This window comes from Sus scrofa, chromosome 1 (assembly GCF_054392235.1).
Source record: "Sus scrofa isolate SSC_HxYL_T2T_F1_AM1 chromosome 1, Sscrofa_HxYL_maternal_Yorkshire_Landrace_v2.0, whole genome shotgun sequence".
NCBI lineage: Eukaryota > Metazoa > Chordata > Mammalia > Artiodactyla > Suidae > Sus > Sus scrofa.
This window is the reverse complement of record NC_139383.1, coordinates 13,936,915-13,952,482: the sequence shown is the minus strand read 5'-3', so window position 1 is coordinate 13,952,482 and position 15,568 is coordinate 13,936,915. Positions and strand designations below refer to the sequence as shown.

Genomic DNA, 15,568 nt, shown 5'->3' with positions numbered 1-15,568 from the left:
ATGGTGCCACCACGAAAGCTCCACATTTATTTTCTAAAGTGACACAATAAGCCCTTTTTGTAGTGCTAAGATACAAAAATGTGCATAATTAAATTCAAACATGTTTATAAGTAAATATATAGGAGAGTAAACAACTGTTCATGCTTACAGTATTATTGTCTAACAATCTTCCCATAAGAATGCCCCCCCCTTCTTTGTCTTTTTGCCTTTTCTAGGGCCACTCCCTTGGCATATGGAGGTTCCCAGGCTAGGGGCCTAATCGGAGCTGTAGCCACCAGGCTATGCCAGAGCCATAGCAACTCGGGATCTGAGCCTTGTCTGCAACCTACACCACAGCTCACAGCAACGCTGGTCCTTAACCCACTGAGCAAGGCCAGGGATGGAACCTGCAACCTCATGGTTCCTAGTTGGATTCATTAACTACTGAGCCACGATGGGAACTCCAAGAATGCCCCTTTTTTTTTTTAATTTTTATTTTATTTTTTTATTTTCCCACTGTACAGCAAGGGGATCAAGTTATCCTTAAACGTATACATTACAATTACATTTTTTTTCCCCACCCTTTGTTCTGTTGCAACATGAGTATCTAGACAAAGTTCTCAATGCTATTCAGCAGGATCTCCTTGTAAATCTATTCTAAGTTGTGTCTGATAAGCCCAAGCTCCCGATCCCTCCCACTCCCTCCCCCTCCCATCCAGGCAGCCACAAGTCTTTTCTCCAAGTCCAGGATTTCAAGAATGCCCTTTTAAGAGTGGGGGCAGAGAAGCTTTCCTGAAGTTCCCAAATTATCTGATTATAATATGCAAAGTTCAATATCTAACTTTAGTAATTTAGCTTCAGGGAATCCATTGTAGGTGAAAGTTCTGAACCTAGCTGTCAATAATAGGAGGGCGACGGAATCACAGGATTTATGAGCTAGAAAACATAATGCAAAATATGTATGGATTAAGAGTCACGGTTCCAGAAAAATCAGAAAACTTGCTGTATAGTTACACAGCTAGCAAATGACAGAGCACGAACTATAAACCCAAGGATGTAAATTACAAGTCTAATGTTTTTTCATGAAAAATTACAGTCTTATTACATTAAATTATTATACATTGTGGTTTAATATTCTGTAGAATGTTTATAAATTATTGTTCTATTTTATTCTCGATCTCAGAGTTTCGAGAAGAAAAACAGTTGGTTATATAAATATATTATGATTGAAGTTATCAAGTGAAAAATTCGAGAAAATCTGCCAGTGAGTTTTAACAAAATAATGCAAATAATTTTTAACTATTTCTAAATTGTATATGAAAAAGAGTTGTATTTTTCTTTAGAGTTTTCATTTTGAATTTGGTATTAAAAGTTAAAAATGGAATTCAGGGAGTTCCCATTGTGGCACAGCGGAAAGGAATATGACTAGTACCCATGAGGATGTAGGTTCCATCCTGGCCTTACTCAGTGGGTCGGGAATCCCACATTGCTGTGAGCTGTGGTATAAGTTGTAGACGGGGCTTGGATCCTGCGTTGCTGTGGCTGAGGTGTAGACTTGCAGCTATAGCTCTGATTGGACGCCTAGCCTGGGAACTTCCATATGCCGTAGGTATGGCCCTAAAAAGCAAAAAAAAAAAAAAATGGAATTTTCACTCCTGAATAATCATTTGCCCAAAAAATGTGATTGAGAAATATGTTTAAGCCATTCAGAGAATCCCAGGGGATGCACTTACATCCAGCCATTTGTCCACAGTGCTTTCCATGTCTGTTTTCACCAAGGTGAAATCACCACTGTGAATTTTTTTCAGCTCAGACAACAACTGTTTTCCTTTACTGGTAAAGTTATCCAACTCTTTCTGTTTATTACACATTTCATTCTTGGCAGTTTCATGCTGTGAACATAAACGTATCCTTGATTAATAAGATAATCAGTTATAGGTCAAGAATTTAAAAACCATATGCCTCCAAGTAATTTAATTCATGGTTAACCTGATGCAGAGACATAATGAACTATAAAATATACATAATTTTCTCAAATTGCTAGAATCCTAGGATATAAGCATGTCTTTAAAAAAAAAAAAAGAAAGAAAGAAAAAAGAGAAGAGCTTATTGGCAGCATGAATTATCTAAGAATTATCTGCATCGAAATGTATTGACCAGAGTTGTGCAGAGAATGCCTTGGGTCAAAAACAAATCTACCAAGAAAGTCTAATAAGTAAATGCATGTTGAAGTATTACCTTGGATAAAACCCACTTAAGATCCTCCTGATCTTTTACAGTAGTTCTGGTTGCAATCACATTGCTGGCGTTTTCTAGGACTTTAGATACAGCTGACTTCAAATTCTGATATTCTCTCATTAAGTCAATAAGTCCACAGCATTGACCCTGACTGTGATAATTAAAGAAAATACATCATTTATTGTCATGTATCAGGATTGGGATGAGTTCCCTATGATTCGACCTGATATATCACTACATAAATGTACTCTGATGAATGCTGGAATCAAGGAGAAACCGTATTTCTACCTACTGAGGTCAAAAGAGTTGTGGTCTATCTGACTTTGATGTACAAAATGTTCTCCATGAATGAAGAATCCACACAGCCACAAAAACCAATCTGTTAAAGTTTTGAAAAATGTCCTTTGATTTAATTACTTCATAATGATGTGGGTTGAGGGGAAGCAACTCCCTTCAAAGACGACAAAAAATAAAATTTCATAATAATTAAAATGCACAGTTTATTTTCTTTTCCACTTCAATGACACAAATTTTCATGAATTCTATGAGAATTGTCAAAATATGAGATACTTCTTGTGCATACAAGTAAAATGCCTTTGAGCAAACAATTCTTCATCCAGGAATTTTTTTCCAAAGAAAGAGATGCATACTAAGATTTAGATAAAATGATATTCTTCATACCATTATTTATAATAGGGGAAAAATTAGAAATAACCCAAATGTTAAAAATAGGCCAAGAGCTGAATAAATTGAGATACATTCTTACAATTGAATACTATGCAACTTCTAACAAATCACAATTTAAAAGAATGTTTAATAACACGGAATAAAGTTTGTACGATATGGTTGATTTTTTTTAAAGCCTACATTAATAGCCTACATACCTAATAAAAAACTTCTGTACACACAAAAAAATTAAATGTGAATGTTTACTGATGCTTCATTTGCAGTCATCCAAAAAAAAAAAAAAAGAACATCAAACATCCATCAATTGGTGAATGGATCAACTGTGGTACACCTAGTAAATGGAATATTATTCAGCTATGTGAAAAAAAAATTAGGGAATGTTTTCAGGCGGTAGAATGATTCTGGTGAAATTTGATGGTACACAACTAAGTAAATTTGTTAAATTCCCACAGTTTAAGGGCGTACATTTAAAGGGGTGAATTTTACTCTATGTAAATTATATCTCAATGACAAACAAATACAATGAAACAAACAAAAAAAAAAAAAACAGGTTTAAGACTCTCCTGGTGGCACCTTACAATTGTTGACCACTCTTGCTTTTAAGCATCCTATTTCACATGTAATTATTATCTCAAGATGACTTCCTCAGTAAAGTTCTGCAGGATGAAATGTTTAGTGTTACTAAATAGACACAGAATACCTAAGACGGCAAAAGATATTAAACTCTTGATCACACCAACGCAAATCAACAGGCCATGATCCAACGTCACAAAATAAGTACAAAGTGAAAAGCAAAAACTAAGACGTTCTTTTACTTACTTTTCATGAATTAGTCTTTTGGTGTCATCCCAGGTGACCTCTAAGCGGTTGATCTCCCGGTCGACTTCAGGTGCAAAGGCTACATCTTTCTGAGCAATTTGCTTGGCTTTGTCCTTCAGCCAACATAGTTCATGCTCATGAGAATTCAGTTCATCTTCTAACTGATTGAAGACTCTCAACCTGTGAATTAAAATGTTATTGTACTATTAATTTACTAAAGGTAGTGAACTGGTATTTCCTTTCCATAAAGTATGCATATGGTAGCTAGAAAGCTTTTAACACAGAGATTAATGTATATCAATGGATAATGATGCTTTTAAAGTTAACTTTACATAATTCAGACTGTTTGCATCTATCTTGCTTTGATGATACTAGAATTTTAAGACCAGGGTTGACACTGGAGGTAAAGTAGGTGAGTACTTATTACAAGGTCATTGGTAAGAAAGACTTCTGTGCCATGAAGTTCAATTCATATTAAAATAGTAATATTTAAACATATTTTTAAAATATTTTGAATGCTCATTCCAAATAAAAACAGCTCTACAATAAATATATAGTTGGAAACCTTAAATTACCAACTTTATTGAAAAGATGACCTTGAGAAAATGATCATGGATTTTTTTGGTCCTTAATATATTGATATTTGGGTATATATAAAAAAATAAGTGGCCACATAGAAGCAGCCGTGGACTCTTTAGTTCTTACATTTTGGTATAGAGCTGTAAACATGCATTAACTCATTTAATTCCAAAATAAAGTGGCTAAGAGCTGGCATTATCAATATTATAAGTGTTAGGTTCATCCTGGGAAAAACAAGCTCTAGGCTCTTGCCCAGCTCCTGGAGAGACCTGACTAAGACATGACTAAGTCTTCCCGAAATCATGTGACCCAGTCTTAAAGACTACCTCACCCAGGAGAGTGCCTAAACCTCTGCTCATATCCCACTAACAATTCTCCCAAGCTGACCGGTCTATTCCTTTTTTACCCTATTTACAAAGTTTGCCGAAAGTACACAGATTGGTCTGTTCCTTTTCGCCCTATTTACATAAGAAATGGCCAATCAGCTTCTGCACAGAAACCCCTTTCTTGGCACCCACGTAGAACCTCTCTCCTGGACCGGCTGACTTCTGAGACCTCCCCTTGTGAGTCAGCCTGGCAGTATACCCTGCTAATAAAGTCTGTTATGCCTGAACTTGGCTCTCGTCCTTTTGGCCAATCTCATGATAAGAAATCTTAGGAGAATAGAAGGGATTTGTTCAAGGTTACCCAGTAGCACATAAGTATGGTATGGCTGAGATATAATAAACCAATTGATTCCAGGCTACATTTTCCGTGGCCTATTCATCAAGTTCAGTGTTAAGGGTACTGATGTGGCCCCTGAGCCAGACCTTGGCCTCCTCCAGCAGCTTTAGGATCTCCTGGTCTGCTTGGCCAGAGCAGCCCAGGGACAGCCATGCAGATGACTTCCTGGGTGAGCCTTTCTCCTTTGCCACACGTGGTTCCTCCTTCTCCCCTTACTCTAGAGACTATTTTTCTGTCCCAAATCTTACTCTCTTTGGTGAATGTATAGCTAAACCACTCATACAGCTTATTGCCTGGGAGGCATATAACCTCGAGAGCCATTATCATCTAACCAAAGCCTTAGCTTCATGTATGCTTCTGGTTAAAAGGAAGCAAATGGCAATGATTCTAGCAGGGTCAATATAACCTTTATCAATTATGGACACCTTGGTATGCAGTACTGCAGCTGTTTCTTTGCCCCCCTGGGGTAAGGGGGGAACAGATGGAAGAGAAAGTGATCCTGAGAAGATGGACAGGGAGAAGTTCTATTAAGGAGGAAAAACAATCGAAAAGAAGGCTACAGTAAAAAATTAAGGCTCAAATTTACTGCAGAAAAATACCCTTGACTCCTTAGTTTCTCTATACAACTTACCTGACAAAACCCCCAATGATGCTTAAGTCCACTTCTCTTCCTAAGCCAATGGTTAAAAGCAGTTGGGGAGAACAACTCTGCCAAGCTGATGGGCTTCATTTTAAGTCAATGAATACAAATCTCGAATGGCCACTTATCACTTACACAAGGGCCAGAGGTGTCCTCATTTCTCCCTGCATTTTCTCCCCACCACTCCCTGTTACTCACTCTCGACTCATGGACTTGCTCCAGTTCCTTCTGAGAGTTAGAGGCCACCGAGAAGGGATTCCCTCACATTTTACCACCAGAAAGACAAATATCTATTTCACCTCCTTTCCCCTTGGCCTTCATTCTTGTTACAGAAGAGTTCCTTCTTCTATTGGTAAAAAATTGCCTTAAAATAGATTATATGATCAATATACTCTAAGTAAATAAGACCTGAGAGTGGCTTATCTGTAGCTCTCAGGAAAATCCGTAAGAAAAACAAAGAAATTTTAGGACTTCTTACGTGTTAAGATAATCATTACTTTTACCCTCAAACTATTTCAAAAAGTAGCTAAATATTGTATCACATAGTTTTGCACAAGAGCTAACCCCAGAACAAATAAAAAGTAAACAATATATGGGAGGATTGGCCAAAGGGACCTGCACAGAGACCTCTACCAATATTCTGCGATAATCCATGTGGGAAAAGAATCTAAAAGAGGATGGATATGTGTCTATGGATAAAGGAATCGCTTTGTTTTACAGCAGAAATTATTACAACCTTGCAAATTAACTAGGGTTCAATAAAACTTAAGAAAAATGGAAAACAGAACAAAACAAACCAAACCAAGACAACGGGCTTGCACACAGTTTCCATTCACCTCTGCTGAAGAGCCTGGCGGGTGGGTTCCTTGAGCCGCTCTCGGTCGGTCCTCTCCTCGATGTCCTCAATGCTTTGCAGCAGCTCTTCTTTCTGATCTTGGAATGCTTTTTTCAACACTGCCAGGGCATCTGCCTCACTCTGCTTGGTTCCCAGAAGGTTCTGGATCCTCTCTAATTCGAAGCAGAGGTGATCGACTATAGTTCTGCAGGAAGTCCTTTGCTCGGAACTCCCGCCTTTGAGATGGTATTGGGCTTTGGTAAGGAGGCCGTCAAGACTGATGGCCGTCGATTCTAAGGTTTTCACATCTCGAATAGCATCACTGAGGTCCTTTTCTAATAAGGCGGACTGTTTCTTGTTCATGCTGTTGGTCGCTTCCACCGTTTGCCTCAGCCGGTGGAGAACCCCCGACAGAGAGGCCTGGCTCTGCAGGAATTCAGCCAGCTGGGACAGGGCCAGCTGCCGCCTCTCCACGACCTGGCTGGCCTCCTCGAACAGCTGGAAGCAGTCCTCCGCTTTGCCCTGCAGGAGCGGGAGGTCCTCCGCGCAGCCCCGAGCACTCAGCTTCGCCAGGTGGCCCTGCAGACTCTGCAGTTCTCCCCTTTTGCTCTCTACTTCTGCTGCGTGGTCCTGGGAGAGGAGAGAGTTACTGATTCCCCAGACCCACTCTATTTTACCTACACAAGTAGAGTCTGGATTCGTGACGTCAAGATGTATTCTAAATGCAACAGATAACATCACACTTAAAGGCCAACTATGGCTCATCCTGTAGAAGCAGTCTTAAAATTTCACCTGTTTTACTCTCTCTCTATCTATCTATCTATTTAGACATTTCCCATAAAGTACAACTCTGATTTGGAACTAATTCATTCCACAGAAAACAATTTGTGGATAGAAACAGTTAAAATAAATTATATATATATAATTATATGTGTGTGTGTATATTTATACATATAAATATATATCTTTTTAAATCTTCCAAATTTTCAATTTCTTTTGGCTATACATAGGCCTACAATATAACTAAAATATATATAGAATTAGCTCTATTTTAGAACTAATTAGATTTTACTTTAGAATTATCAATAGATGGAATTAGCTTTATTATATATAAAATACATATTATATACTTAAATTTTATATTATATAATATATTCATATACAAATTATAATATATATATTAGAGCTAATTCTACAGAGTCTACAGAAAGCAGTGTAGGAACAGACACTTGTTCAAAGACAGTGGATAAGACAGATGGCAGACTGCACAAGTTATAGCTGCCTTCTTTCTTTCTTTTTTCTTTTTTTTTTTGTCTTTATGCCATTTTTTGGGCCGCTCCTGTGGCATATGGAGGTTTCCAGGCTAGGGGTTCAATTGGAGATGTAGCCGCCGGCCTACACCAGAGCCACAGCAACGTGGGATCCGAGCCGCGTCTGAGGCCTACACCACAGCTCACGGCACCGATGATCCTTAACCCACTGATCAAGGCCAGGGATTGAACCCGCAACCTCATGGTTCCTAGTCGGATTCATTAACCACTGAGCCATGATGGGAACTCCACTAGCTGCCTTCTTTCTAAATAGATGTAGATTAACGAATGTGGTGAGGCTGTTGTACAGCAAGTTTCAGTAGGTTGCAATAAATCTTATTTAAAACCTAGCAGAAATTTGCCAAGGGACTCAGCCTGGTTCCCAATAAAGACAAATTATCATCTATCTTGATCTTGACCAGAGTGGCCTTAATATCCTCCTTGGGTTAACTACTAAACTTTGGAGGGCTTCTTTGAATATTTACATTGGAAAATGTACAAATCCACTCTCCACCCCTATGAGGTGTAAAGCTTTTTAAAGCCTCTGGCCAGTTCTACAACTCAAGAATATCTTTCCCAAGGAGATGTGTGTGTTGGGGGTGGGAAGCAGAGAGCCATCCTTTTAAAATGTAAATCATCCTTATCTTGTAACAGGATGATATGAGGAAGTACTCTTCCTTTGGGTAAAACCAGTTAGCAAACCCAGCAGAGAGTCAGCATTCAATAAATACTACGTGTTTTACTATTCAATACTGTTTAAGCCTACTACATAGCTTATCTCCAAATATCCCAATGTTTGGTCAGTACCTGAATTTTTAAAAGTTTTATTTTTTGATATCAGGATAGATATTATGCATAAGTTATAAATAAGAAAAATAAATCATGAATTTTAAATAACTTTCAAGCTAAAGAGTAATTCAGAAAACCTTAAAGCATTGGAATTCGGTATTAGTTTTCAGCATGGGAACAAAGCTTAAAAATGCACATTCTTATCACGTTACCTTAGAAATCACTCGCTCCACTTTGAAGGAATACTGTCGTAAGGTGGTTAGCTTATTTTACCTGAAGTAGTTTTATCTGTTTAATTTATCTGTGTAATACATTGCCTGGGCCCATATGCTCAATTATTAAAACATTTGCATATTAATAAGGAGTTAAATTGCTGCCAAGTGTTTTATTTTTTTTAATGTTGCATCCTTATATGATTCAAGAGCTCTCTTTTTATGAATAAATTCCTCTTTAATCTTGCAAGAATGCACCTTACCTTGTGCCGAGTAAGAGCTGCCTGATGGTCCATTACATTTATCTCAGAGGTAGTTTGTATTTCACTGAGGAACAGCTTAATCCAGACGGAAAAGGAAAGCAGCAGCTCATCAAACTGCTGGTGTTCAGCGACCACAGACTGAAGAAAGTTAATCCTGTGTACAGACAGGTGTTAAAGTTAAAATGCCCCACAGCTGGACAGAAAGAATTAATGAAATGTGCTTGGAATAAGCTTAACCAAGGGCAAAGGCGGTGCTGTCACACATGGGCAAACCAGAATTCCATTTCTGTTTCTCAAGCTCCGCTCCTCTCATGATTTTCCCCGTCCCAGTTAAGGCTCCCATCCGCCACCCAGATGCTCCTAAGAGTCCCTCGTCATCCCTCCATTTCTTTATACCACATCTTATCAGCGTCCCCATCGCAGTAAGTTCTGTCTGTGCTCTTCTCTCCATTTCCGGACCTCGGTCTAAATCTCTTCATCTCTTGTCCTGCCTCCCACAGCCGCTAGCAGGCTAGCAGCCTCCTTCCTGCCTCGATGCCTTCCTACAATCCCCTCTGTAAGTAACAGCCAGAAATGATCTTAATGTAATCAGAACATTCTCTGCCAAGCTCAAGCCTGGAGGGCAATTCCCTGCTGCACAAAGGAAGGCAAAACTCCAACACTCTTTACTGTGGCCTAAGAGGAACCTCACAGCATCAGCTTTTCTGACCTCATCTGATAGGGTGCTGCCCCATCTGATAGGGCGCTGCCACTGATCTGTTTCCCACTATCCCAGCTCCTTACTGTCTTAACTTGCTCTTTTCGCTCTCTCTGCCTGTATGCTTTGCCCCCAAGGAACCACGAATCTGCTTCCAACACAACGTTCACATCTCAAACAGATGTCATATCTCCTGAGAGGCTTTGTTTGGGCACCCAGTATGAGCCCTGCCGTGTCACCCAATTTTGTTGTCTTTTGAACACCACCTCAAACAGGCTTAATTCATTTGATTAATGGTATATGTATCCTCTCCCTCCCTCAGTGAGAGACAGGACTTTAGTGGCCTTGCTTACTGCTAGATCCTGGTACCTAAAGGTGCTGGGATTTTTGGTCAGGGATCCATCATTGCTTTTGTAATAAATGAATTCGATTAATTAACCATAGGTGATCTACGGCTAGAGAGCTAATGTGAGGCCAGAATCCAAAGCTGGCATTAAGAATAATCCCTTAATATCTGTAACCCTGGCTCATATTCAAAGTTCAACTTTTGAGGTAGACTTTCCTGTTTTAATCCTTACAAAATCTTCTACACATTGTCTTTACAGGTATGGATGACACCTTGAATGCTCTCATAATATTTGGATCATTTTAAAATCCTTTACGTTCTTTTTGTTCCGATAAAATCCTGCTTACACCTCTCTCAGAGGGTGTCTTGTTATTCCCACGCTGATCTGTAAAATACTTGAGGTAAGGTTTTACTTCTTTTATGGCTTCAGTGCCTGACACAGTGCCCTGTACTCCATAGGTACCCAAAAAACATTTGCTGCTTGAATAAATGAATGAACAGACAATGGAACAAATACAAGCTCTATGGAAGCAAACAGTGGAACCCTGTTTACTCTTGCTAACAACCCCAGCTCACAGAAGAGGGCTCTACTCTTTGTAAAAAGTCAACAAATCTCTGCTGAGTGAATTAGTTAAAAATTGACCTGAAAAGTTAAGTGCCTTATTCAAGATTACATGGGTAATCAATACCAATTTAAGTCAAAAAATATGTTTTCTGGTAGGTTAGAAAGCTACAGCTGTCAATTAGTAATCAGTCAATTAAGATTTAATCCATTTTTGTCTCCTTTTAATATAATAATAATAATAAGTTCCTTGCTCTCTACAAGATCTATATTGGAATGAAATGGAAAAAAAATATATCTATTGTCTGTTGAGAAATATCGTGTGAAGCAAAATTTTATTCACCATTTTTCTCCTGTACATAAGCAGCTTGGGCAATGATAATAGAAAGATGAGTCATCCCAGGCTTTTCAATAGAGTTCAACTAATTTGATCATCTGCCCAAGACTAATTTCTAAGCACTCTGAGTTTTTAAATGACAAAGTAGTTTTCTGCCTTTCTATAATTGTGTGCTGCATAACTGGGTTAAATGAAAGTAAATAAAACTATGCTTACTTACTTTACAGGCTCAGCCTTTTTAAAAATGCGCAATACTAGAAGGTTTTTTTTTTTTTTTTTTTGGAAACCTAACCTTTTGCTAATTATCTGTGGCAAATCTCTCCATCTCTCATCCAGCTGCTCCAAATGGAGTTTCATCACTTTCACATCATCTTTGGAGGCCACCGAGAACAGGGATTCCTTTAATTGTAATAAGTTGCTGTAGATGGAGGCCTGGGATACAACCTCATCCTGCAGGGCCTGAGAAAAACAGAACAGGTTACAGACCTCCTCCCAACATGCCTGACCAGGAAGGACCACGCGACCCAGGTGGTTATTGTGCAAAGACTTTGTGTTCTTGCAAAACGGAGGTGATGGGGACCAGGCTAAAAAGAGTCTCTATCCCTTGATTTAGATGCACTTAACCTCTAATAAAACACGAAAAATGCTTCTGAAACCTGAATTAGTTTCTGAGAGAGTCTGAGCTATACTGTAAGGCAAATTTAGAAGCTGTAGAATTTCTTTCCGAACAAAGAAAATGAGCAGACAAAGAGAATTAAAGAAAAAATTATTGCAGAAGAGAAACAATGCATATCTAGCAATAACAGAGGTGCAATTCCAGGTCCTGGGAATAGAGGGCAGTCTCTCTGTTTAGAGACTATAAGAGGCCAAACCAGGGAACTAAAAGGATCTTCACTTTAATGTTATGCAACGGAATGACTTAATTGTATTTTTATTTTTTAATTAGAATTTTTTTTTTTCCTTTTACAGCTGCACCCACAGCATATGGAAGTTCCCAGGCTAGGGGTAGAGTCAGAGCTGCAGGTACCAGCTTACACCACAGCCACAACACCAGATCCGTGACCTACACCAGGGTTCACGGCAACACTGGATCCTTAACCCACTGAGTGAGGGTTATGAGTGAACCTGTATCCTCATGGACACTATGTCAGCTTCTTCACCCGCTGAGCCACAACAGGAACTCCAAACTTCTTATTTTAAATCAGGCAATGAATCTCTTAGGTGGTAAGAGTGGTGCATAAAAGTTGGGCTTCCTACCTAATAAGAGATAAAATATCAGCACTATGGAGACAGCTGTAGAACAGCTAATAATTGATGCGTATCAAAATGTTTTCTTTCCCTTCCTAGTGAGGCCCCATGTGTGGTCGAAGCAAAACGGCTAAAGGCATCAGGGGAAGGAGTACAAGGCCTGTGGATGACAGGAAGGATCACAAAGCAGGATCAGCAGAATCAGGACATCTGCTGAGTAGGCTGCGGGACACAAGACCAGGGGGCTGGAACCGTACAGGGAACAGCCAGACCCGGGTGAGGAGACACCCCGGCTGACGTGCCGCCTGGATGTGGGCCTACAGCGCCCTCTGTCCTCGAACTTGTACAGCCGGTTCCCATCGAGCATGTGGAGGAACGTAGTTCTCTATGGGCAAATATCTTTTCGTCATTTTTAAGAAAAGGAGTTATGGCTTTCCCTCTCAAAACACCTCACGTTGTATTTATAAGAAAATAAACATGAGATAGTGGACAGAAGATTGCCGTTTGTGACATTAACCAGAGGTTTCTGAGGAGGGAATTTTGCGGAGATTAATGCAGAACATTAGTGGTTTTTTTTTTTTTTTTTTTTTTCCTGAAGTATAGTTATTTACAATGTTGCGTTAGTTTCTGCCGTAGAGCAAAGTGATTCACTTGTACTATATAGTAGGTCCTTGCTTATCTAAGACCAGTAGTGTTTAATAAGTCAGAAAAACAGGCGAAGCAAGGGAGGAAAGATAGAGGAATGGGTTCAGATGCTACAGAGAGATGCTCTAATGCGTTTTTCTGAGAAGGGATTCTAACAAGTAAAAGAACTGAGCTTCCTCTCAAACATTTTATACAAGGTGATGGGAGAAAGCTGGGGTGTAAATCTGCGACACGACAAATCTCTTCTGTGGAGCAACTTTGCCTGTTGAATTTTCTGAAACAGACAGAATCGCTTAAGCAGGTTATTAATCTCCAGAAATCAGTAACATTGTCTGCAGTTTCAATAATAATTAACAGTTTTTTTAAGTTTAAAAAATTGGCTTCTTCAAGGATGTAATAGCTAGTATTCTTTATCTATCTTCTGCATTTGTGTTTCTTCTTTTGTTCAGTCTTGCTTGAAAATAAGCATTACTGTGACTTCTTTCTACATTGTATTCTTTTTCTCTTTTTAAAAATATTTATTTAAAAAAAATTTTTTTGGCCACACCTGTGGCATATGGAAGTTTCCCGGCTGGGGATCGAACCTGAGCCACAACCGTGACAATGCCAAATCTTTAACCACCAGGCTATCAGGGAACTCCATCCTTCTCTCTCTTCTTTTTAAATAGCTTTATTACCAAAAATTCATACAAATACAATAGTAGAAGGAATATAACTTTAACTAGCTCCAAAAATTATTCTTTGATGGTCATCCTTGCTCCATTATGTTTCTACCCATTCCATTCCTCTTCAACTCCCCTGCCAGAAAATTCGTATTCAAATGCCAGATAATATGTTACAGGATTTTCTAATACGTCATGGAAATTTATCACCACAAAGTTTACCATGATTTTGTCTTTCAGGATCACAAAATCCAAAATGAAGTTAAGTTGGATCGAGTGTTTCATTCTTAATTGTGTTTTTTCCAAGGCACCCCTCACAAAGAGCATTTCATTTTCCTCACCCCTTTATTGAACTTGCCTGTATTAACTGAAGTTCGCTCTCCACTTTGACTCGGTCTGCAGAAACGTCTGCTTCTGGGGAACTGGCTATAGCTTCGCATCGTTCTAACCAAGTCAAAAAGGTTGACAGTTCCTTCTCCAACCTATAGAAAGCAGAGACAGGAAATAATTCCACCCAAAATGACCCTACGGGAAAACTGGACCCTTCTGAAGCTGCGGGGGTTCAACAGTAACCATTATAAATAGCACCCTGTTAACTGTCTTTATTGAGAGATAAAGGTCCCCAAATCACTCCTTTCATGTCTGTGTCCCAACTTGCACAGGAGTTTATATCTGTGCCATATGTAAAGAGGCCCTCATATCCTCTCCACCCTGCAGGAAGCTTCATCTTATAATGAAGATCAGCATCTGCCCGGGGCAGACACCTTACTTGATGGATTTACATCTGGGATGATCATTTTCCATCCTTTCAAGAACAGCTGGTCCAGAATTTCCTAGTTAAGAGTGCCTCTTGAAATCCATGCTGTCAAGCGGAGAAGGAAGGCTTCTCACCTCTGCCAGTGGGCCAGCAGCTTCTCCAGCGCCGTCTGCCTCTCCTTCGCCCGGCACAGCAGACCCTCATAGCTCTGCTGCAGGGCCGCTGCCTCCTGGCCCGAGGAGTCCCCGTGAGAGACCTTCCTGGCGCTGGCTGACAAAGCGGCCACCGTGCTGCTCAGTGATTCCAGGGCCTGACAGAGATCCTGAATGAGGGCAAAAAGAGTGCAGTGGAGGCACGGCATCAAGAAAGGAGGCCGGCGTTGTTCACTGAGACCCACCGTCATCAAATGTTTTCCCCAAGTCATAAGAAACAGCAATGGTACGAAAAAGTGTTTCTGCTACTGATTTCCAGCAAGACAGAGAGACAGTGATGAGAAAGTTATTTCACGAAAGCACAAGTCCAAGAAAGAGAATGGACAGACAAGTCCCCAAATGAGAATCTGTTGCTGTTTATCTGAATAATTTCAACTTTCTCTTAAGAATTTAGAGCTTTGTGCAGTGGCAGTATCTAGGATCATAGCCAGTGAGGTTCATCCAAGGCACCATTATTGCTAATTGAAAACTTTCCATTAAAAAAATTAAAAAGTAATAAAAAATTTTTAAAAAGTAAAAAAAAAGAAAAAAGAAAAAAAAGAAAACTTTTCCCTTTAGGATTTGTATAATTTGTGAAAATTGCTATTCATGCGATACCAAGTGTATTTTTAAAACCCTATTCTTAATTTACAAGAGCTACATGCAACATACTATAATCTTATTACAAAATATATAGGAGCGCTCTCATCGTGACTCAGCAGGTTAAGGACTCAGTGTTGTCTCCGTGAGGATGTGGGTTCCATCCCTGGCCTGGCTCAGTGGGTTAAGGATCTAGCCTTGCTACAAACTGCAGTATAGGTCACAGAAACCTCTCAGATCTGATGTTGTGTGGTTGTGGCATAGGCCACAGCTACAGTTCCAATCTGACCCCTAGCCTAGGAACTTGCATATGCAGCAGATGCAGCCAATTAAAAAAGGTGGTGGGGGGGGGGCTAGTAGTGGCTGACATAGCTGCTGTCAGGAATCCACGATGACAACAACAATGAGGGAACCTGAGAATGTGGTGGGCACTGTACTGTGTACATTTC

The 15,568-nt window shown here is 39.6% G+C and overlaps 1 protein-coding gene and 1 pseudogene across 27 annotated transcripts in view; one reads left to right on the top strand and one right to left on the bottom strand.

The window, feature by feature from the left end:
- SYNE1 (spectrin repeat containing nuclear envelope protein 1) overlaps positions 1-15,568 on the bottom strand; it is a 486,694-nt gene that overhangs the window by 271,264 nt on the left and 199,862 nt on the right. For all 27 annotated transcript variants that reach the window (XR_014844515.1, XR_014844516.1, XR_014844517.1 and 24 more), the window contains 8 exons: positions 14,463-14,650; positions 13,930-14,053; positions 11,309-11,475; positions 9,075-9,228; positions 6,502-7,130; positions 3,724-3,903; positions 2,218-2,368; positions 1,713-1,871 (listed from right to left, as the gene is read on the bottom strand). Coding sequence is in view for 23 of the 27 variants with exons in the window: in XM_085023506.1 (XP_084879632.1) it covers positions 1,713-1,871; positions 2,218-2,368; positions 3,724-3,903; positions 6,502-7,130; positions 9,075-9,228; positions 11,309-11,475; positions 13,930-14,053; positions 14,463-14,650 (1,752 nt within the window). In the remaining 4 variants the exon portion in view is untranslated. The remainder of the gene's footprint in view (positions 1-1,712; positions 1,872-2,217; positions 2,369-3,723; positions 3,904-6,501; positions 7,131-9,074; positions 9,229-11,308; positions 11,476-13,929; positions 14,054-14,462; positions 14,651-15,568) is intronic.
- LOC146405931 (U4 spliceosomal RNA) lies at positions 14,935-15,054 on the top strand (annotated as a pseudogene).